General features: G+C 41.3%; 2 protein-coding genes and 1 long non-coding RNA gene across 3 annotated transcripts; 2 read left to right on the forward strand and 1 right to left on the reverse strand.

Annotated features, from left to right (window-relative positions):
* The first annotated feature begins 8424 nt into the window (after positions 1 to 8424).
* Positions 8425 to 9250, forward strand: LOC119777889 (gamma-crystallin B-like). The gene is made up of 3 exons (XM_038276891.1): positions 8425 to 8530; positions 8610 to 8852; positions 8928 to 9250. Exons 1-3 carry the CDS (start codon positions 8522 to 8524, stop codon positions 9201 to 9203), a joined length of 528 nt encoding a protein of 175 aa, XP_038132819.1. The 5' UTR covers positions 8425 to 8521; the 3' UTR covers positions 9204 to 9250.
* Positions 9251 to 10431: 1181 nt separating this feature from the next.
* si:dkey-57a22.15 (uncharacterized protein LOC795575 homolog) lies at positions 10432 to 11384 on the forward strand. The gene is made up of 3 exons (XM_038276881.1): positions 10432 to 10531; positions 10678 to 10920; positions 11044 to 11384. The coding sequence occupies exons 1-3, from the start codon at positions 10523 to 10525 to the stop codon at positions 11314 to 11316; spliced, it is 525 nt and encodes a 174-aa protein (XP_038132809.1). The 5' UTR covers positions 10432 to 10522; the 3' UTR covers positions 11317 to 11384.
* A 734-nt stretch (positions 11385 to 12118) lies between these two features.
* Positions 12119 to 12815, reverse strand: LOC119777878. Its single transcript, XR_005279989.1, has 3 exons — positions 12608 to 12815; positions 12274 to 12513; positions 12119 to 12206 (listed from the first exon to the last, which is right to left on the reverse strand). It is a non-coding gene; the product is annotated as an uncharacterized LOC119777878 (long non-coding RNA).
* Positions 12816 to 16299: the final 3484 nt, after the last annotated feature.

The raw sequence follows: 16299 nt of genomic DNA on the forward strand, positions 1-16299 counted from the left end.
CTGGGCGGATCTCTGATTCAAAGTTCAGTCCGATCGCGGAGGTTTGACCGCAGTTGCGGCGGGCGATGCCCCCAGAGTTCCTAGAGAGCGAGCAGCAGACGCCGATTAGCAACAGAGTTCAGAAGGGGAAATCCCTTCTGGACTCTGGGCCGAAGTCAGGAGACAGTTCCAGGTTCAGAAGCCGGTAGAATCCAGGGCAAGGTGCAACAGACAGAGCAGACAGGGACAAGGCAAAACTCGAGATCCACAGGGCAGAAAACTGGTCATAATCCGGAAAACAGACAGACTAAAGATTGCTAGGGAACGTCTCACCAAAACACACGAATAATCTGGCACTGATGGGAGGCAAACACACAACTTAAATAGTAGAGGAACCAGGTGGAAATGATCGGCGATAATCAGCCGCAGAACCAATTAGACAGGGGAGCAAGGAGCAAAGGAAAAAACCAAACCATCAGCGCCAAGATCATGACACCTTCTTTTGTTTCAGTCTTCTTCTCCTAGCTCTCTTCTAGATTCTTCCAGCCACGCCTACTCCCCGTCTGCTGATGAGCCCAGTCTTCAGTCCAGTCTCCCATGTATACCCCTCTTGTGCAGTTTATTATTACTGGTTCCTTGTCGTTCCTTGTCGTTTTTTGTGTTTGGACTTTGCTTTCTGTTGCCTTTGGATCTACATTAAATCACCAAAACTCATCTCTAACTCCTTCCGTCTTTGCATTTGGGTCCTCCAAAACCTCCAAACAACCAGATAATAGGAACCAGCCAGAAATGGACCGAGCAGAGCCCATCTGGGAGGACGCTAAACTCTTTCAAACTTTTTCAAAGACTTAAGGCTCACTTTGGACAACATCTCCTCTTTCTATCCTCCTTGGGAGAGGTTAGTGCAGCTTGTGAATTAAAGGAGATGTGAAAGACAGTTTGAACTCCTTGATACAATTGGAATAACTGGTATGTTTGTGGACATTGAATGGAACCAACAAGCCTCTGCAGCTCAGTTTCTAAATCAACCTCCTTCACCCATATCACCACTAACCTCATTACCTGTTTCTCCGTCTGTCGCCTCATGAAAACACGCTGCTCCTACTTCTACTGCTGCAGAATCTCCCAAGCAGAAAAATGTATGGTCTTTCAGAACGGGTCAGCCCAACGCCGCCTATTCCTCTCCAGCAGGTCAGCCTGACACCACGGCTTCCTCTGCAGTGAGTCTGCCTGATACCCCCACTTACTCTCCAGCGAGTCGGCCTGATGCCAACCCTTCCTCTCCAGTGGGTCGGCTTAACAACGCCCCTTCCTCTCCAGCGGGTTGGCCTGACACAGACCCTTCCCCTGCAGAAGGTCAGCCTGACGCCACCCCCTTTCTCTCCAGCGAGTTGCCCTGATGCTGCCACTACCTCACTACTGCCAATACCTCAGACTGCTGCAAACCACACACCTCCACCAGGCCAGGTCAGTTTTCCCTGTGGTCTCAGCCACAACCTCCAGGACCAGCAGTTTATTTATATAGTGCCAGTTCACAACACGTTATCTCAAGGCACTTTACACTTCAACCAGATCTTACAAGAACATTTAAAATCTGTCCTCATGTCCACACCACCAGCAACCAGAGCTCCTCATCTAGAGGAGTCTTTGTGTAAGAAATCTCTTTTAGAGGGAAAGGGCACTCCTTTTCCCTTTCCTGCCTCTTGCTGTAGCTACTCAGTCATGCCCTGATAGTGCTTTTTCTCCAGGGTTAGATCCTCCCAGTGTTCTTTATCCACAGTCAGCTTCTCAAAGTTTCCTTTCTCCACTGTTAGCTTCTCATAGCGTCCTTTTTGCACAGATAGCTTCTCATAGTGTTCTTTCTCCTCAGTCAGATCTTCTTCGTGTTTCTTATCAGACAGGCACTCTGGGTTAGAGCATGAAACGGGCCTTGAAAGTCAGCCCGAAACCGACCCGAGTCCGAAAGAACCAGGCCCGTGCCCGGCCCGGCCCGTTATGATTGACAGCTTCGTAGAGCCCGACCCGTTTGCAGCCCGACATTTTTCAATTGTGCGCATTAAGGGCTAATCTCCGTTTCACTTCTGTAACATCCATTTTGCATTCATCGCGTATAGATCGAACGTTATCACATGATCATTTATTTGCCGCGCATATAACGGTTTAAAGCCCGAGCCCGGCCCGGCCCGAATGAAATAATAAAAAGTACAGCCCGAACCCGGCGGTTTTGCTGTATTTTGTTTTTGGCCTTTACCTTATGTTGCCTTTGGATCTACATTAAATCAGTAAAAACTAATCTCTATCTCCTTCTGTGTCTGTATTTGGGTCCTTCAAAACCTCAACACAAACTGACTTTGTCTTTCATCTATCCAAACACACATATATGGCAGTTCCAGTTCTTTTATACGAGAGGGAATGTTTCACAGAATGTGACAAAGAAAAAGGGTTGTAACTTTCAACCAAAAACAAATATTAAGAAGAAATTAAGAAATTAACCTTCGACAGTGTGAAAGGTAATTCAATTTGATCCTGTTATAACCATTTAAATGTCAAAGAAGTTTGTTTTTGTAATCTGACGCTGAATGACTCAATCCAACTATCTACTTTACTTTAATATATATATACTATAATTTGCACAGTATTTTGCCATTGAATGAAGAGAAATTGTTGGCAATGAAAGGGTTAGAAAGCCTTTCCATAGATTTACTGAAAGTTTTAAGCAGGTAGGATTATAACTTTTCAAAATCAGGGTTGCAGCTTTCCCAGCTTTTTGTTTAGTTTTCTTATCATGTCTTCTGGCAAAATTAAAAACTAAAGGAGCTCCAGCAATGTTTTTTCTATTGATGTTGCCTGTGTTCTTGAATTTTCATAAACTCTTATAATGTTTAGCAAAGGCATAGTTCATACTTTATAGTAAAGGATCTTTAAAATAAAGATTCCTAAATCGGTTCATCTGCTTTTTAAAGTGTGTTCTGCACATGGGTCAGAGCTCTGCCTAACATCATGACATAATGAGTATTTGGGTAAAAAATGACAATAATAGTTTTAATGGATTAGTATTTTATCAAATTACTTATCAAATTCGGCTGGGGAAATATATTAACAGTAATGCAGTCTTAAGGCTAATTTATACTTTGAAACCAGGTCCTCTGGGTAGGTGCTGCAATGAACAAAAAGCCGTCCCCTCCCCCTCCACAGACGCTCCGCTGCTCCTCTCCCAAATTGTAACTGACGGCAGACAGTGCCGCAGACAGGAGGCCGGCTTGTTTTGTTTTTATGACCGAAATTGCGGAAAACAACGCATGAGGTTTGACCCGCTAGAAGAGCGAGGTGCGCGAGAACACTGAGACCCTTTTTCCACCTGGATCTCCGCTCTTTTTGGCCGTCATGTCCCTCCGTCGTCGGACTAAACTCGCCCCCACTTCATTGCCTCGGCCGTATCTAGACCCACAGCGTATAGCGCAGACCACGCTTCAAAATTGAGCATAAATCAAAAATGTCTGCGTCAAGCTCACTGCTACACACTGCTGCAGGAGTATAACCAGCCCTTTAGATGTAGGGCAAGCCCTTAAGGTCCAGTACTGGGCCCACAGGCGGATACCCACTACACCTGTTAAAGTTGGTCCAATTTCTTGAAACAGGATACTTTAATGCTTCTAAAGCTAAAATTATTATTGATATTATGTTTTTTATGACAAAGACCTTCGATGGAGATGTGATTTATAAAACTTTCTAACACTGGCTGACTTTTCCAGAAGTTATTTTTAGGGACACCGCTCCACTCTGCCCCTCATGGCAGGTATCCTTGGAAACTAGAGAGTCATTTCAACCTGTTGTATGTCTTTTTCAGACATTGTCAGGTATTATATTTCTGTGTGTGAGTAAAGTTTAAAGTAATTTTCACTTTATTAACCATATGCACAGTATTCTTTGTGAAGAGTTACAAAAATAGTTGATAATATATATTATAGATGTCATGACTAAATGTTGCTCATATGTAAAAGAAGGCCATTAATGCAGCGGTCCCCAGCCACCGGGCCGCGGACCGGTACCGGTCCGTGGGTCATTTGGTACCGGGCCGCACAGAAAAAAGTATATATATATATAATTTATCGACAATCAGAGTCTGAGTGATGTTTTATTTTGAAAAATATAAAAAAGTGCGGTATTCTCTCCCAATTGCATCAGTCGGTGCATCTGTGCCTCTTGACACAGGTTAATTCAGTTTAAGACTCATCCTATCTATAACATCCTATCATTGTGATAGGATGTTGTGCGGTTACAGCGACCAAAACAAAGCTACGGAGCAGACTGGACATCAGGAGCACACTTCGTCTGTCATTTTCTCCGATTACGCCTAGATGGGAGTGGCTTGTTGTTTTATTTTTATGCAGTTTGTATTTGATTTTATGCCAGTTGTATCATTTTACTTGATCGTATTCCCCCCGAACCCCCCCCTCCGGCCGGTCCGTGAAAATGTTTGTCTGACATATAGCGGTCCGTGGTGCAAAAAAGGTTGGGGACAGCTGCATTAACGGACACTAGCACTTTTATTTGACAAGATTCCCTTTAATGAGGGGGGGAAACATATTTGGCATAGTTTTTGCACATTTGGCTAATTGTGCTGAAATGACAGCTTTGACTGGCACAATGGCCCGCTAAAACCATGTGCTTAAACTGGTTCAATCCAAATTTGCTACATTTGCATTTAAGTGGTTGATCAGTATAATCTAAAGCGACTATTCCTGTTTATTTATTATCTCCTATTTAGCATTCTTTAGTATTTTTTCTAGTTTTATTTTGCCATTCATCGTTTACATTTATCTTTAGGTTATGTTTCCCAGTTACTCTTATTGGCCCCTTTTGTCACCTTCCTTTCCATTGGTTTTCTTGTAGTTCTTTCTCTGCACACCTATTCCCACTCAGATCATTACTCCAATCTTTGTACTGTTAGTCTCCTCCTCAGTGTATATTTACCCCTCCTGCAGTGTGTCTTTGCTTGATCTCCGTCATTATTTCAGGTCTTCATCAGTCTCTGTCAGTCACATTCCATTCATTCTGTTTTGGTTCCTGTGTTCCTTGGCTGTTTAATGTTAGACTTATAGGCTGAATCCCAAACCGCCCCCTAACTATCAAGTGTCACTCGCATTAAAGTCACACTCGCAACCGTGGAAGGCGTCTGGATTGTACGTGACATAGGACGTAGGACAGCTCTTCCCATCCAACGAAAAGGGAAAGCAGTAGTTCCCATGGCAAAATAGTGTTGCTACTTAACATAACATCAAATATTTGCCATTTTCTAAAAAATAAATCTATGCAGTCAAAAGAAACACTTTCAAAAAGGACCTTCCATTTTGGTAATAATGACAACTTTTTTCATAGATGACGAATGAGGGGAAGATGGAGCGGGAGATCGATAGGCGGATTGGTGTGGCGTCTGCTGTGAAGCCTGCACTGTACCTGTCTGTTGTGGTAAAGAGAGTTTTACAGGTCGATCTACGTTCCTACCCTCATCTATGGTCATGAGCTTTGGGTCATGACCGAAAGAACAAGATCCCGGATACAAGCGACTGAAATGACTTTTCTCTGCAGTGTGTCTGGGCTCTCCCTTAGAGTTAGGGTGAGGAGCTCAGTCATCCGGGGAGGACTCAGAATAGAGCCGCTGCTCCTCCACATCGAGAGGAGCCAGTTGAGTTGGCTCGGGCATCTGATTAGGATGCCTCCTGGACGTCTCCCTGGTGAGGTGTTTCAGGCACGTCCCACCGGGAGGAGGCCCCGGGGAAGACCCAGGTCACGCTGGAGGGACTGTGTTTCTCAGCTGGCCTGGGAGTGCCTCGGGGTTCCCCAAGTGGCTGGGGAGAGGGACGTCTGGGCCTTCCTACTGAACACACTACCCCTGCAACTCCACCCCGGATAAACGGAAGAAGATGGATGGATGGATGGATGGATGGATGGATGGATATCTTTTTTCTTTTTTGTATCTGTCTGCGTGATGAAGATCCAGCAAACAAGCAGAACTTGCATTTGAATGCATGTTTCCTTCGCCACTTGTTTGCCGTTACACCTGCTGCCAAATTCAAGCGAGCTTGCACTGTTGCAAACTCACTATTTAACTCTGCTGCACCACTCCCAAATTGTAGGTGACCGCAGACAGTGGAGGCATCTGATTGGTCAAATCTACATCCGCTCTACACTATGCGTATTACCTTACCAGTTTGTTATGTTTGTTTGACAGCCTTTGTGGAAAATGACTCCTGAAGATGGACCACCTAGAAGAGCGAGAGAACGCTGGGACCCTTTTCCCACTTGGATCCTGCCTCTTTTTCAACCTCATGTCCCTCTGTTGTCGCACGAACTTGCCTCCACTTCCTCACCACCTTGGCCGTATTTAGATCCACAGCAAGTTCCTGATTGTTCCTGTTGCATTGTGGCGTGGAATAACATCACTTCGCTTCAATGTTAAACATAAATAAAAAATGTCCATGTCATACCTGCGACAAGCTAATTGCGACACACTGGTGCAGGAGTATAACCAGCCCTTTAATGTGGTGAACCCTCTGAGGGATTGTGCTTAGGATTGGTGTTTAGGTGCTGGTTTAGGATTCAGCCATACTTTGGCTGCAATAAATCTGCCAGACTTAGATAATCTCTGTCTCCGTCTTTGCATTTGGGTTCAGCCACAATCTTTTCGATTTGGTGACAGTCTCAAAAGTTGTCATTAGAATTCAAACATTTTTTTCACCATTAATATTAAAATAACTACTTGCAAAGCAAAAAAGCAATACATTAGTTTCTTTGTATAATAAAGAATAAGACATAGTAACTGTTGTGGTAGTGGTTTTACTTAAAAATCTATTCTAAACATATGAAGATGAGTATATTTGCATTTGTTACACAGCATATAGTAAAGAAATTATGTAAATTTGTGAAATTCTTTGAGATGGGGTAAAACCTATATGTTCTGTAAGGATTTTGCGCAGACAGACATTTCGGGAGGTCCTATGCTAAATTAACTGTCAATAGGAAGCCTCCTGATTTCTCTTTTGGCCTCCTTCGTTACTACCTGCACTATTCAGAAAGCAATTATTATGGAGAAGCATTTCCTATAAGTTATAATGTGTTCTTTTCAGCACCACCTAATGACTGCTTCTGCCGACTGCTACCATACCCAATCTCCTGAGGCCGACTGGGGTTCGAGGAGAAAGAAGACATAGAAAATAAATTAGAGATACAAAAGGCAACTGTCAACCATCTCCACAGGCGACCCCGTCCAGGAAACACAGCCAGGCAGATGAACTCCGAGCCAGCTCCCATGTCAAAGGATGAAAGAGAGCACATAAACATCCATAACATCAAAAAAAAAAAAAATAAGGTGTTGATGGCAGCAGCACAGCTGATATTTCTCTCCAGGATGGAGTCACATCCAAACAGGAACAGACCAGATGAAGCTACTATGAGAAAAAGCAGAGAGAGCAGAACGTTCGAGATTGAACTAATAGATTCTGCAAAATGGGAGAATTCAGATAGAATGAAGCGGAATTATGAAAACGGCTCCCTTTGTCCTCCAGCAGTCTAAGCCTATAGCAGCATAACTATAGAGAAGGCTCAGGATAACCTGAGCCACTCCAACTAAAGCTTTATCAAAAAGGAAAGTTTTAAGCCTTTACTCTAAAAGTAGACAAGGTGTCTGCCTCATGGACTAAAATTGGTAGTTAGTTCCAGAAGAGAGAGGAGCCTGATAACTAAAAGATCTGCCTCCCATTCTACTTTTAAAAATTCTACCACCCAGTAATTTTATAAATAACATTTTATTAGTCTGTAAAGAATTGCATTTAGGCCTAACTTGCTGCAGTCCCATCTGAGTGTAATAGCAATCTCTATAGTCACTAGTTTGTCAACTTTGCGCTGCCGTAGCGCAAAAGATGTCTGCCTCCACAAATGTGAACTGAGTCCTATGTAATTATAAACAGCAATTTCTACTGCAATTGCTAGCTCTCGTCTTTAAGCATCAAAGCTACACACATAATTAATTTATCTGACAGGACATAATGTTTCTCTGCATTTAAGCCACATGTGGTACGTGTTTATTTACGTGTACTTCCAAGTTTAGAAACTGTGTGACAGAGGTTTATGTGAATGCATAGTAAACATGTTTCTATCAATATATGGCATGATACCGCACATCTAAACAGGTTGATTAAACAGATGGAACATGTTCAATTGTTCAACGGCATCCATTTCGTCTTGCCTGTGCTACAAACACTGTAGCAGAAAGTGCTATAAACACTTTCTGTTGTACTATAATAATCATCTTAAAAGCAATAACGAACAGGAAACAAAAAACATCAACAGATTAAATACCAACAGTATTCTCCTAACCATGCAACCTTATCCCAGTACCATCATGACTGTGAATCATATTTGAATGACAATGGTTTATGCTGTGCCATCACACACCTACCCATTCTGTCTTTTTTATATAAAGCAGAGAGGCATGGTTAAGGGACAGTAGTGAATAGTAATACACCCTGATGCCACCATCACCATGGGAAAGGTAAATAAAACCAAATGCTATGATTTACACCTTGATGTTTCTTAATTGTGTAAAAAAATTGCTTTGTTTGCTTTAACAGATAATATTTTATGAGGATAGAAACTTCCAAGGCTGCTCTCATGAGTGCATCACTGACTGCTTAGACCTTCAAACGTTCTTCATCAGATGCAATTCCATCAGGGTAGTGAGTGGCTGCTTTATGGTGTATGAGCGGCCAAACTTTACGGGCAACCAGTTCTACCTGAGAAGAGGAGACTACTCAGACAATCAGCACGCATTTGGCATTGGTGACTGTATTAGATCTTGCCGTTCCATCCCTCAGGTAGGTCAATAAGGAAAAAAATGTAGAGAATCTATATCACTATATTGAGATAAATCAATTTTTCTCTGGTGGCAGCATCATGGCAACTATAGGTTGAGGCTTTTTGAGCATTTTAACATGTCTGGCCAGATGCATGAGCTGGTGGAAGACTGTTCAAACGTCCAGGAGAAGCTCAGCATGTCCAGTTTTAGCTCCTGCAGCGTGATGGATGGCCATTGGCTCCTTTATGATCAACCAAACTACAAAGGCAGAGTGTACTATCTAAGGCCCGGGGATTATCAAAGATACAGCGACTGGGGAGGCACCAGTCCGAAGATCGGCTCGATTAGAAGAATCACAGATTTTAAGTAAAGTTAATAAACATTTTCTGCCAAATAAAGCCTTTAACTTGTGCTCTATTACTTTTATCTTTAAATATGTTGTTTTCTCAAATCAACATTGTAATATATTCCAAAATCAGAGTTCAATGTCCAATTTTTTAGCAGTCATAGTCTAAACAAAGTAGCCTCTTTAGTACTTTAATCTCCATTATGCGTAGGTATAACATTCTAGACAATGCCAGTGGTACCCTCTTTCAGTCTGTGCCCTCAGTGGGATTAACTGGTGTCTGCTGTGGCAGACTTTATCTATAACACTGCTGTGTAGGGTGTACAGAGAAATCACAGAGAAATGCAACAGCATAATACAGAACTTGGGATATAAGATATGAAGATGATCTCAACTGAGTTTGAGTACATTTTGCTATATAAAAACTGAGGAACGGAAAGTAAAAGCAAAGGTTAGACAAGTTTATTTTAATGTTCTTAAGAGAAATATATACGTTTTTATCTATGTGAGAGGTGTATTAACCAAAGATATAAAGTAATGCCTTGAAACATTAGTGATGACTCAGTCATAGTAATCTGAATTAGACAAATGCACATAAAGGCCATATTAGTGGGATTATTTTAAGTGGCAAAACCCAAAGAAACTCAATTACAAGGCAAGACTGAAGGTTTCAAACCCCCAGTTGTCAAATGGGAAAGTAGCTGAATCAAAATTAAGTAACACAAATGATCTTGTGACATCAACATTCACCAGGAGTCTATCAGAGAAAGCTATTAGGTGTAAACATCTTAATTTCAAAACAGAATGAAAAAAAGCCTCACACATATTATAAAGTAAAATGAAAAAAAGAGACTATCCTACAACCAAACACACACATACCAAGAATTCAAATGTGATTCGTACTGGACAAGTCCTAATACAGTCTTGGCATCTAGAGTGTCGTCCAGCAGCACATGTTCATGCATTTATCTGCCCGCTGTGAGGCTGCTCAGGTAAAGAAGCAAGCAGAGTGAATGGCTTCCTGTTTGTCTAAACAACATATCTGATGCAAAAGGGCTGTTCCATATTGTTCTTCAGTCATTGTTCGCTGGACGTGTGGATACCATACTAGTCCTTTCCTTTGTCAGTGCAACTCAAAACACCAAACCGGTTACTGTAATTATTTATCCTTTTTTCAAATACAAATCCATATTTCTCACCCAATGTTGTGGTTCAACAAAAAGCTAAACATGTGCCAGTAGCCTTTAGTTATAACTCTAAGGGAATTTGAATAACAATGATGTGTTTGTTGAGAGGTGGTATAAAAAGCCCTGAAAACATGGGGAATCTCTGCAACAGAGACCATGGGTAAGGTAGGTACAGCGTGTACACTCTGCTTACAATCATTGTGAGTTGCAGGAACCCCAGCTTGACAGTTTTCTCGTTTTCTTTGATTTCTTTTTTTTTTTACTGAAACAAAGCAAACAGCCTCTGATGCTCCAATAACTTCCTCCTCTAGATTATTTTTTACGAAGACAAAAACTTCCAGGGTCGGAGCTATGAGTGCAGCAATGACTGCACAGACCTTCACTTGTACTTCAGTCGCTGCAACTCCATCCGGGTGGAGAGTGGCTGCTTCATGATCTATGAGCGACCCAACTTCATGGGCCACCAGTACTTTATGAGGAGGGGAGAATACCCCGACTATCAAAGATGGATGGGTTTTAGTAGCAGCATTCGCTCATGCCGCATGATTCCAGTGGTGAGACATCATCCTAATATGTACAGATTACCACATCACTAAATACGTATTCTAGAACAAACATTTGAAATGTTAATTTCTTGCTGTGTGTCTGACCATTTGTTGTTTTCTTATGCCACACAGTATAGAGGCTCCTACAGAATGCGTCTCTATGAAAAGCCTGACTTCATCGGTCACATGATGGAGTTCAATGATGACTGTCCTTGTGTGTCTGATCGTTTTCATCACCGACATGTTTACTCTTGCAATGTTATAAACGGCTACTGGATCTTCTATGAGTACCCAAACTACCGAGGCAGACAGTACTTCCTGAAACCCGGGGAATACAGGAGGTACCGGGACTGGTGTGCCACCTGTGCCATCGTTGGATCCTTTAGGAGGGTCACCGAATTTTAGCCATGAACAAAAGCCTTGCTGTAAATATCAAACACTTTGTTTATTAAAGGAATTCAGTTTTTAACAAACGCTGTGAAAGATTTTTTTTATAATGTGAATAGGAGTGAATTACAGATTGTTTGTGGTTAATAAATCATCAACTGTAGCACAGAAATGCTAAGATTTTTAGTCAGTATAGCTGGTGTGTTTTATAATTTGAAATACATACCAAATAAAAATCTTTGTATTTTTTTACTGCACTTTTTTTGAGGTTTTCATCACAATGTCTTCATCAACACAATTAATGAACCATGTCTTTATCGTTTATAGTTAAAAAATAATAAAAAAAAATATTTGTATGTCTACTTCAGCCTGTTCATTAAATCTGATGACATCCTATTAATCAGATTTACTGATGGAACCCCGTTCCAAGCAATACCAGCTTTGGTTATTCTTCAAGCATTTTCAATAGCAGTGTGTTAATTTCAATAACTGCTCTATTCATCCAAAAGGTCTTCTGTGCAGTTAAGTTTGGTTGGCCAAATAAATTTCTCCACACAAATCTTTACAAACATGCAGGAAAAAAAAGGGGATTTCACACCTAAATTCACTGATTTGGTGGTTTGAACCAATACCTTTGTTATTACAGGGTTGCGCAAAAAATATTGTTTAAATAATTAATTGATAAGAAATGACAAAACATTAGGAGCAGAAAATCCTAAAAATTCTGAAATCGTAATATAGCCATAATTATTTAGAGTTGTAAATGTCATGATTGGGTTTAAGGACTTAGCCCACATGCAGAACACAACGGAGTCTGAAGGAAAGTTTAACAAGGTTTATTGAAAGATGTACAATGATATAATACTGGATCTGGTTCTGGTACTGGTCCGGGACTGGTCTCAGAGTTTCTGGAGAGATGAGAGTTTGGTTAGCCAGGCTGATGATGGATTGATAGAGAGAAGAATCAAGATGTACCTTGAGGAGATTGTAACAGAGCCGTGAGGTGAGATACCGTAGGTCCAGAGTCAATGATGTGGCAGAGAGTTTAAGCAGCAGCAGCGTCTAGTTCCGAGCTAGAAGGTTTTCTGGCTTGGGTTTGTTCCTTGCTCTATCCAAGAGCTGAAGAAGGAATCCAAACTGAGATCTTCAGGTTTGGCTTTCATGAGCAGGCAGGCAGGTTTCTACGTGGAGCTCATCCAGAGCTTCAGGGTTTTCCTGTGAGCACAAAAGACAAAGGCGATTAGAAGACTAGTTCCTCTCTAGAGTCTATTAGTAAAGTTCAGACGTTCTGAGGCTCAGGTTCGCTAACCAAACTAGGTCAACACTCCGGCGTCGAAGGAAGGTCTGGCAGCTGCTTAAGTAGTGTGGACCTCTGATTAGCTGATGATCTCCAGGTGTGTAGAGGAATCAGTTCAGGAGGCCCACAGCGCTCTCTGCTGGAGATCAGGTGGCAGATCTCTGGATCCTGACAGTAAAATCTCAATTCAGATTCACATTTTTTACTTTCCTCATAGTGTTTGGAGAGCACCTGGCTCTCCATCTGCAAGTATACAGTGGTTGTTGGAATGTCTAAAAGTAGACTCTCTACTTATAATAATAGGCTTAATATTTTACTTTTTGATAAAACTTATAGTTTAGAGTGGCTCAGTTAGCTATATTTATTGTAATGCTGCTACAGGCCTAGAGTGCTAGAGGGCATAGAGACCACTTTTTAACAGTCTGCTTTATTCTACTTCTGCAGTATTTGTTTGTCAAACTTCTAACCAGAGGTGGAAAGAGTACTTAAAAATTCTAATTGAGTAGAAGTATCTTTACTTTGCCTAAATTTTACTCTTTTTATCCCAAAATTTACTTAAGTAAAAGTACAAAATTACTTCATTTAAAATGTAATTTGAGTAAAAGTTACTTAGTTACTTTGAGTTATTTTATGCAAAAAAAGGATGAGTCATGAATCGAATTGAGCACAAGGTGTTTTAATCGATTTCAAGGCGTATTTCAGTGGACATCCACACTTGCAAAAGATCAGCTGGGCTAAAGAACATACTTCCTCATAACACAAGGACAGTCACAACAGGAACCATAAAGTGGAAACAATTTTCACTCCTACTGTCCAACAGAAAACACCATGATAGGAATAAAGAAATTTAAACTAAGTTTTAAAGTTTTCAAAATGCACACAAAAATAAATGCCCCCCCGCCAAGACCACGGACCAGGTGGCTCGTTCTTCCTCCAGGCCCCAGACTCCGGGCGGCAGCCGGAGAGCAGGGGTGTGAGAAGACCCCGATCCTCCCTGCGCCTGTGGTGTTGATGTGGTGTTATTGCGTGTTGCTCTCATGTGTAATTACAACTGGGAATACCAAAAGGCGGTGTCCAGCACAGTCCACCCCCCCTCCAGGAGATAGGCGGTGCCAGTGCACCCCCCTAATCGACAACCCAGAACCCTCAATGTCTACATGTGAGAGGGGATGGGGGGAGCCGACCATGGTGAGGCCCATGAAATAAGCCCCCCCGGTGCCCTTGACCCCCACCCCCTCAGACAATGCCCTACATAGATGTGTGTTATGAAAGTGTTGTAGATGGAAGTGTCTAAAATGCAAAATAAAATTGGGGTGGGGACGTCATCAGAAGGTGGTGCCCTTTAGTAATGACCCCCTCCCCAAAAACCAGAGATGGCAAAAGTACTCACTTTCCGTACTTGAGTAAAAGTACAGATACTTGTGTTAAAAAATACTCTGGTAAAAGTGGAAGTACTGATTAAACTTCTTTACTCAAGTAAAAGTAACAAAGTACAGGCTTGTAAATTTACTTAAAGTATAAAAGTAAAAGTAGAAACCACTTTTTTCATGCCGTTGCCTACATTTTAAATGGATGTCTGCCAATAGGACTAGATCTCCGTTGTGTTCATTTTCAATCATCTCGTCGTCCATGCTACTATGCTAACGCCACCTCCACCAAGCTGCAATGATTTGCCGCCAATGAATACCGCCGAATCTGTCGATTCATCTTGTAGTGGTGCGTCAAATGCAACGTAGATTCCCATCCAATTAGATTGAATTTGGTATTGATGACGTGAAAAATAATAACGGTAACTCCATTGAAATGATTCAAAACTAAAGTAACGAGCCAATTTTTTAAAATGTAAGGAGTAGAAAGTACAGATATTTGTGTAAAAATGTAAGGAGTAGAAGTAAAAAGTCACTATAAAAATAAGTAGTAAAGTAAAGTAAAAATATCAGAAAAATCTACTTGAGTACAGTAACAAAGTATTTGTACTTCGTTACTTCCCATCTCTGCCAAAAACCTACATGTGTGGCAGTGTGATAGAGCAGGCAGAGGGAGGATTCCAGGGATGGGGAGCAAAGGACCAGGGTGCATCTTTTTTAAAAGAGGGATGTGGTTGAGTTTTGGTAACTCCGCTAATTTAGAAGACACAGTAATTCCCAAATATTGGATATTTCCTGATTGCAATTGTAGACCTGAGGGATTCTGTAGAGAGCAATTAATTGGAAGTACTATAGATTTAGACCAATTTATAGAGTATTCTGAGACTTTTGAGAAAGATCCTAGTAAACTAATTACTTTAGAGAGGCAAGTGTTTGTGTGCTGGAGATAAAGTAATATACATCATCTGCATAAAAACTAATTTTATGCTCTATTTTCATGCCTTTTATACCTTTAACCACATTAGTTTGTCTGACTGTAGCAGCTAGAGCTCAATGAAAATGGCAAAAAGTAAGGGGGGGGAGCGGGCATCCCTGTCTGGTGCCCCTCAAGAGACAAATGCTGGAAGATGTTTGATTATTTGTCCTGACACAGGCTGTTGGGAAGCTCTATAATATTTTTAACCAATTTATAAAGGAATTGCCAAAGCCAAATTTATGTAGAGTAGCAACAAAAAATTTCCAGTTTACTCTATCAAATTATTTTTCTGCATCTAAAGACAATATATAAGATTTAAGATTTTTGCTGTAGGAATAATCTATTAAATTCAGCAGTCTGCGTGTGTTAGCGGCTCACTACCCTCCTTTAATGAAACCAATTTGATCTGGTTGGATTATGAGAGGAGTGACTTTATCTAATCGTTTTGCTAAAGCTTTACAGATTATTTTAATATCCACATTAATTAAGGATATGGGACAATAGCTGGTGGGAAACATAGGATCTTTGCCTGGCTTAAGCAGGAGACTAATGGTGGCAGAATTCATATTAACTGGAAATTTGCCATTATCTAGAGGTTCCTGCAGCATTCTGTGGAACGTTGGGGCGAGAATGTCCCAGAACTCTTTATAGAACTCAGTAGGGAACCCGTCTGGACCTGGCGCTTTATTATTTGCCATGCTTTTTAATGCTTCCTGAACTTCAACTGTTCACAGCAGTGAGTCCAGGGTCACTCTTTGACTCTCTGATGATTTAGGAAGAGTTATTTCATTTCAGCCGCTTGTATCTAGGATCTTGTTCTTTCGGTCATGACCCAAAGCTCATGACCATAGATAAGAGTAGGAACGTAGATCGACCGGTAAAACTCTCTTCACCACAACAGACCGGTAAAGTGCAGGCTTCAGAGCAGACGCCGCACCAATCCATTTATTGATCTTCCACTCCATGCTCCCCTCATTCATGAACAAAACCCCAAGATACTCAAACTCCTCCACTAGGGGTAGTACATCCTATCCAGCCCGGAGAAGGCTCTCTACCCTTTTAGAGTATTGCACTGTACGGTGTTTTTACAGTATAAATACTCTGTATCTGGAGAATTTAAAAAAAATCAATAACACCTGTGGACATTTTATAATGGATATGTGAATAATAGCAGCAACACCAGAGATGTGCCAAAAAGTGGCAGCAGCATTTTAATTATCGAAGACAGCAACTGTGCAAAAATCAGCGTGAATGTAAAGACTTATTGAGGTTATTGGGAACAGTGATTGTTATAAAGGCTTACAGCTGCTGATAGGAAGGATCTGTAATAATGCTCCCTGGTGCATTTAGGGTGCAGCAGT

Source organism: Cyprinodon tularosa, unplaced genomic scaffold, assembly GCF_016077235.1.
Source record: "Cyprinodon tularosa strain WSP-4 unplaced genomic scaffold, ASM1607723v1 ctg1289, whole genome shotgun sequence".
Taxonomy (NCBI): Eukaryota; Metazoa; Chordata; class Actinopteri; order Cyprinodontiformes; family Cyprinodontidae; genus Cyprinodon; species Cyprinodon tularosa.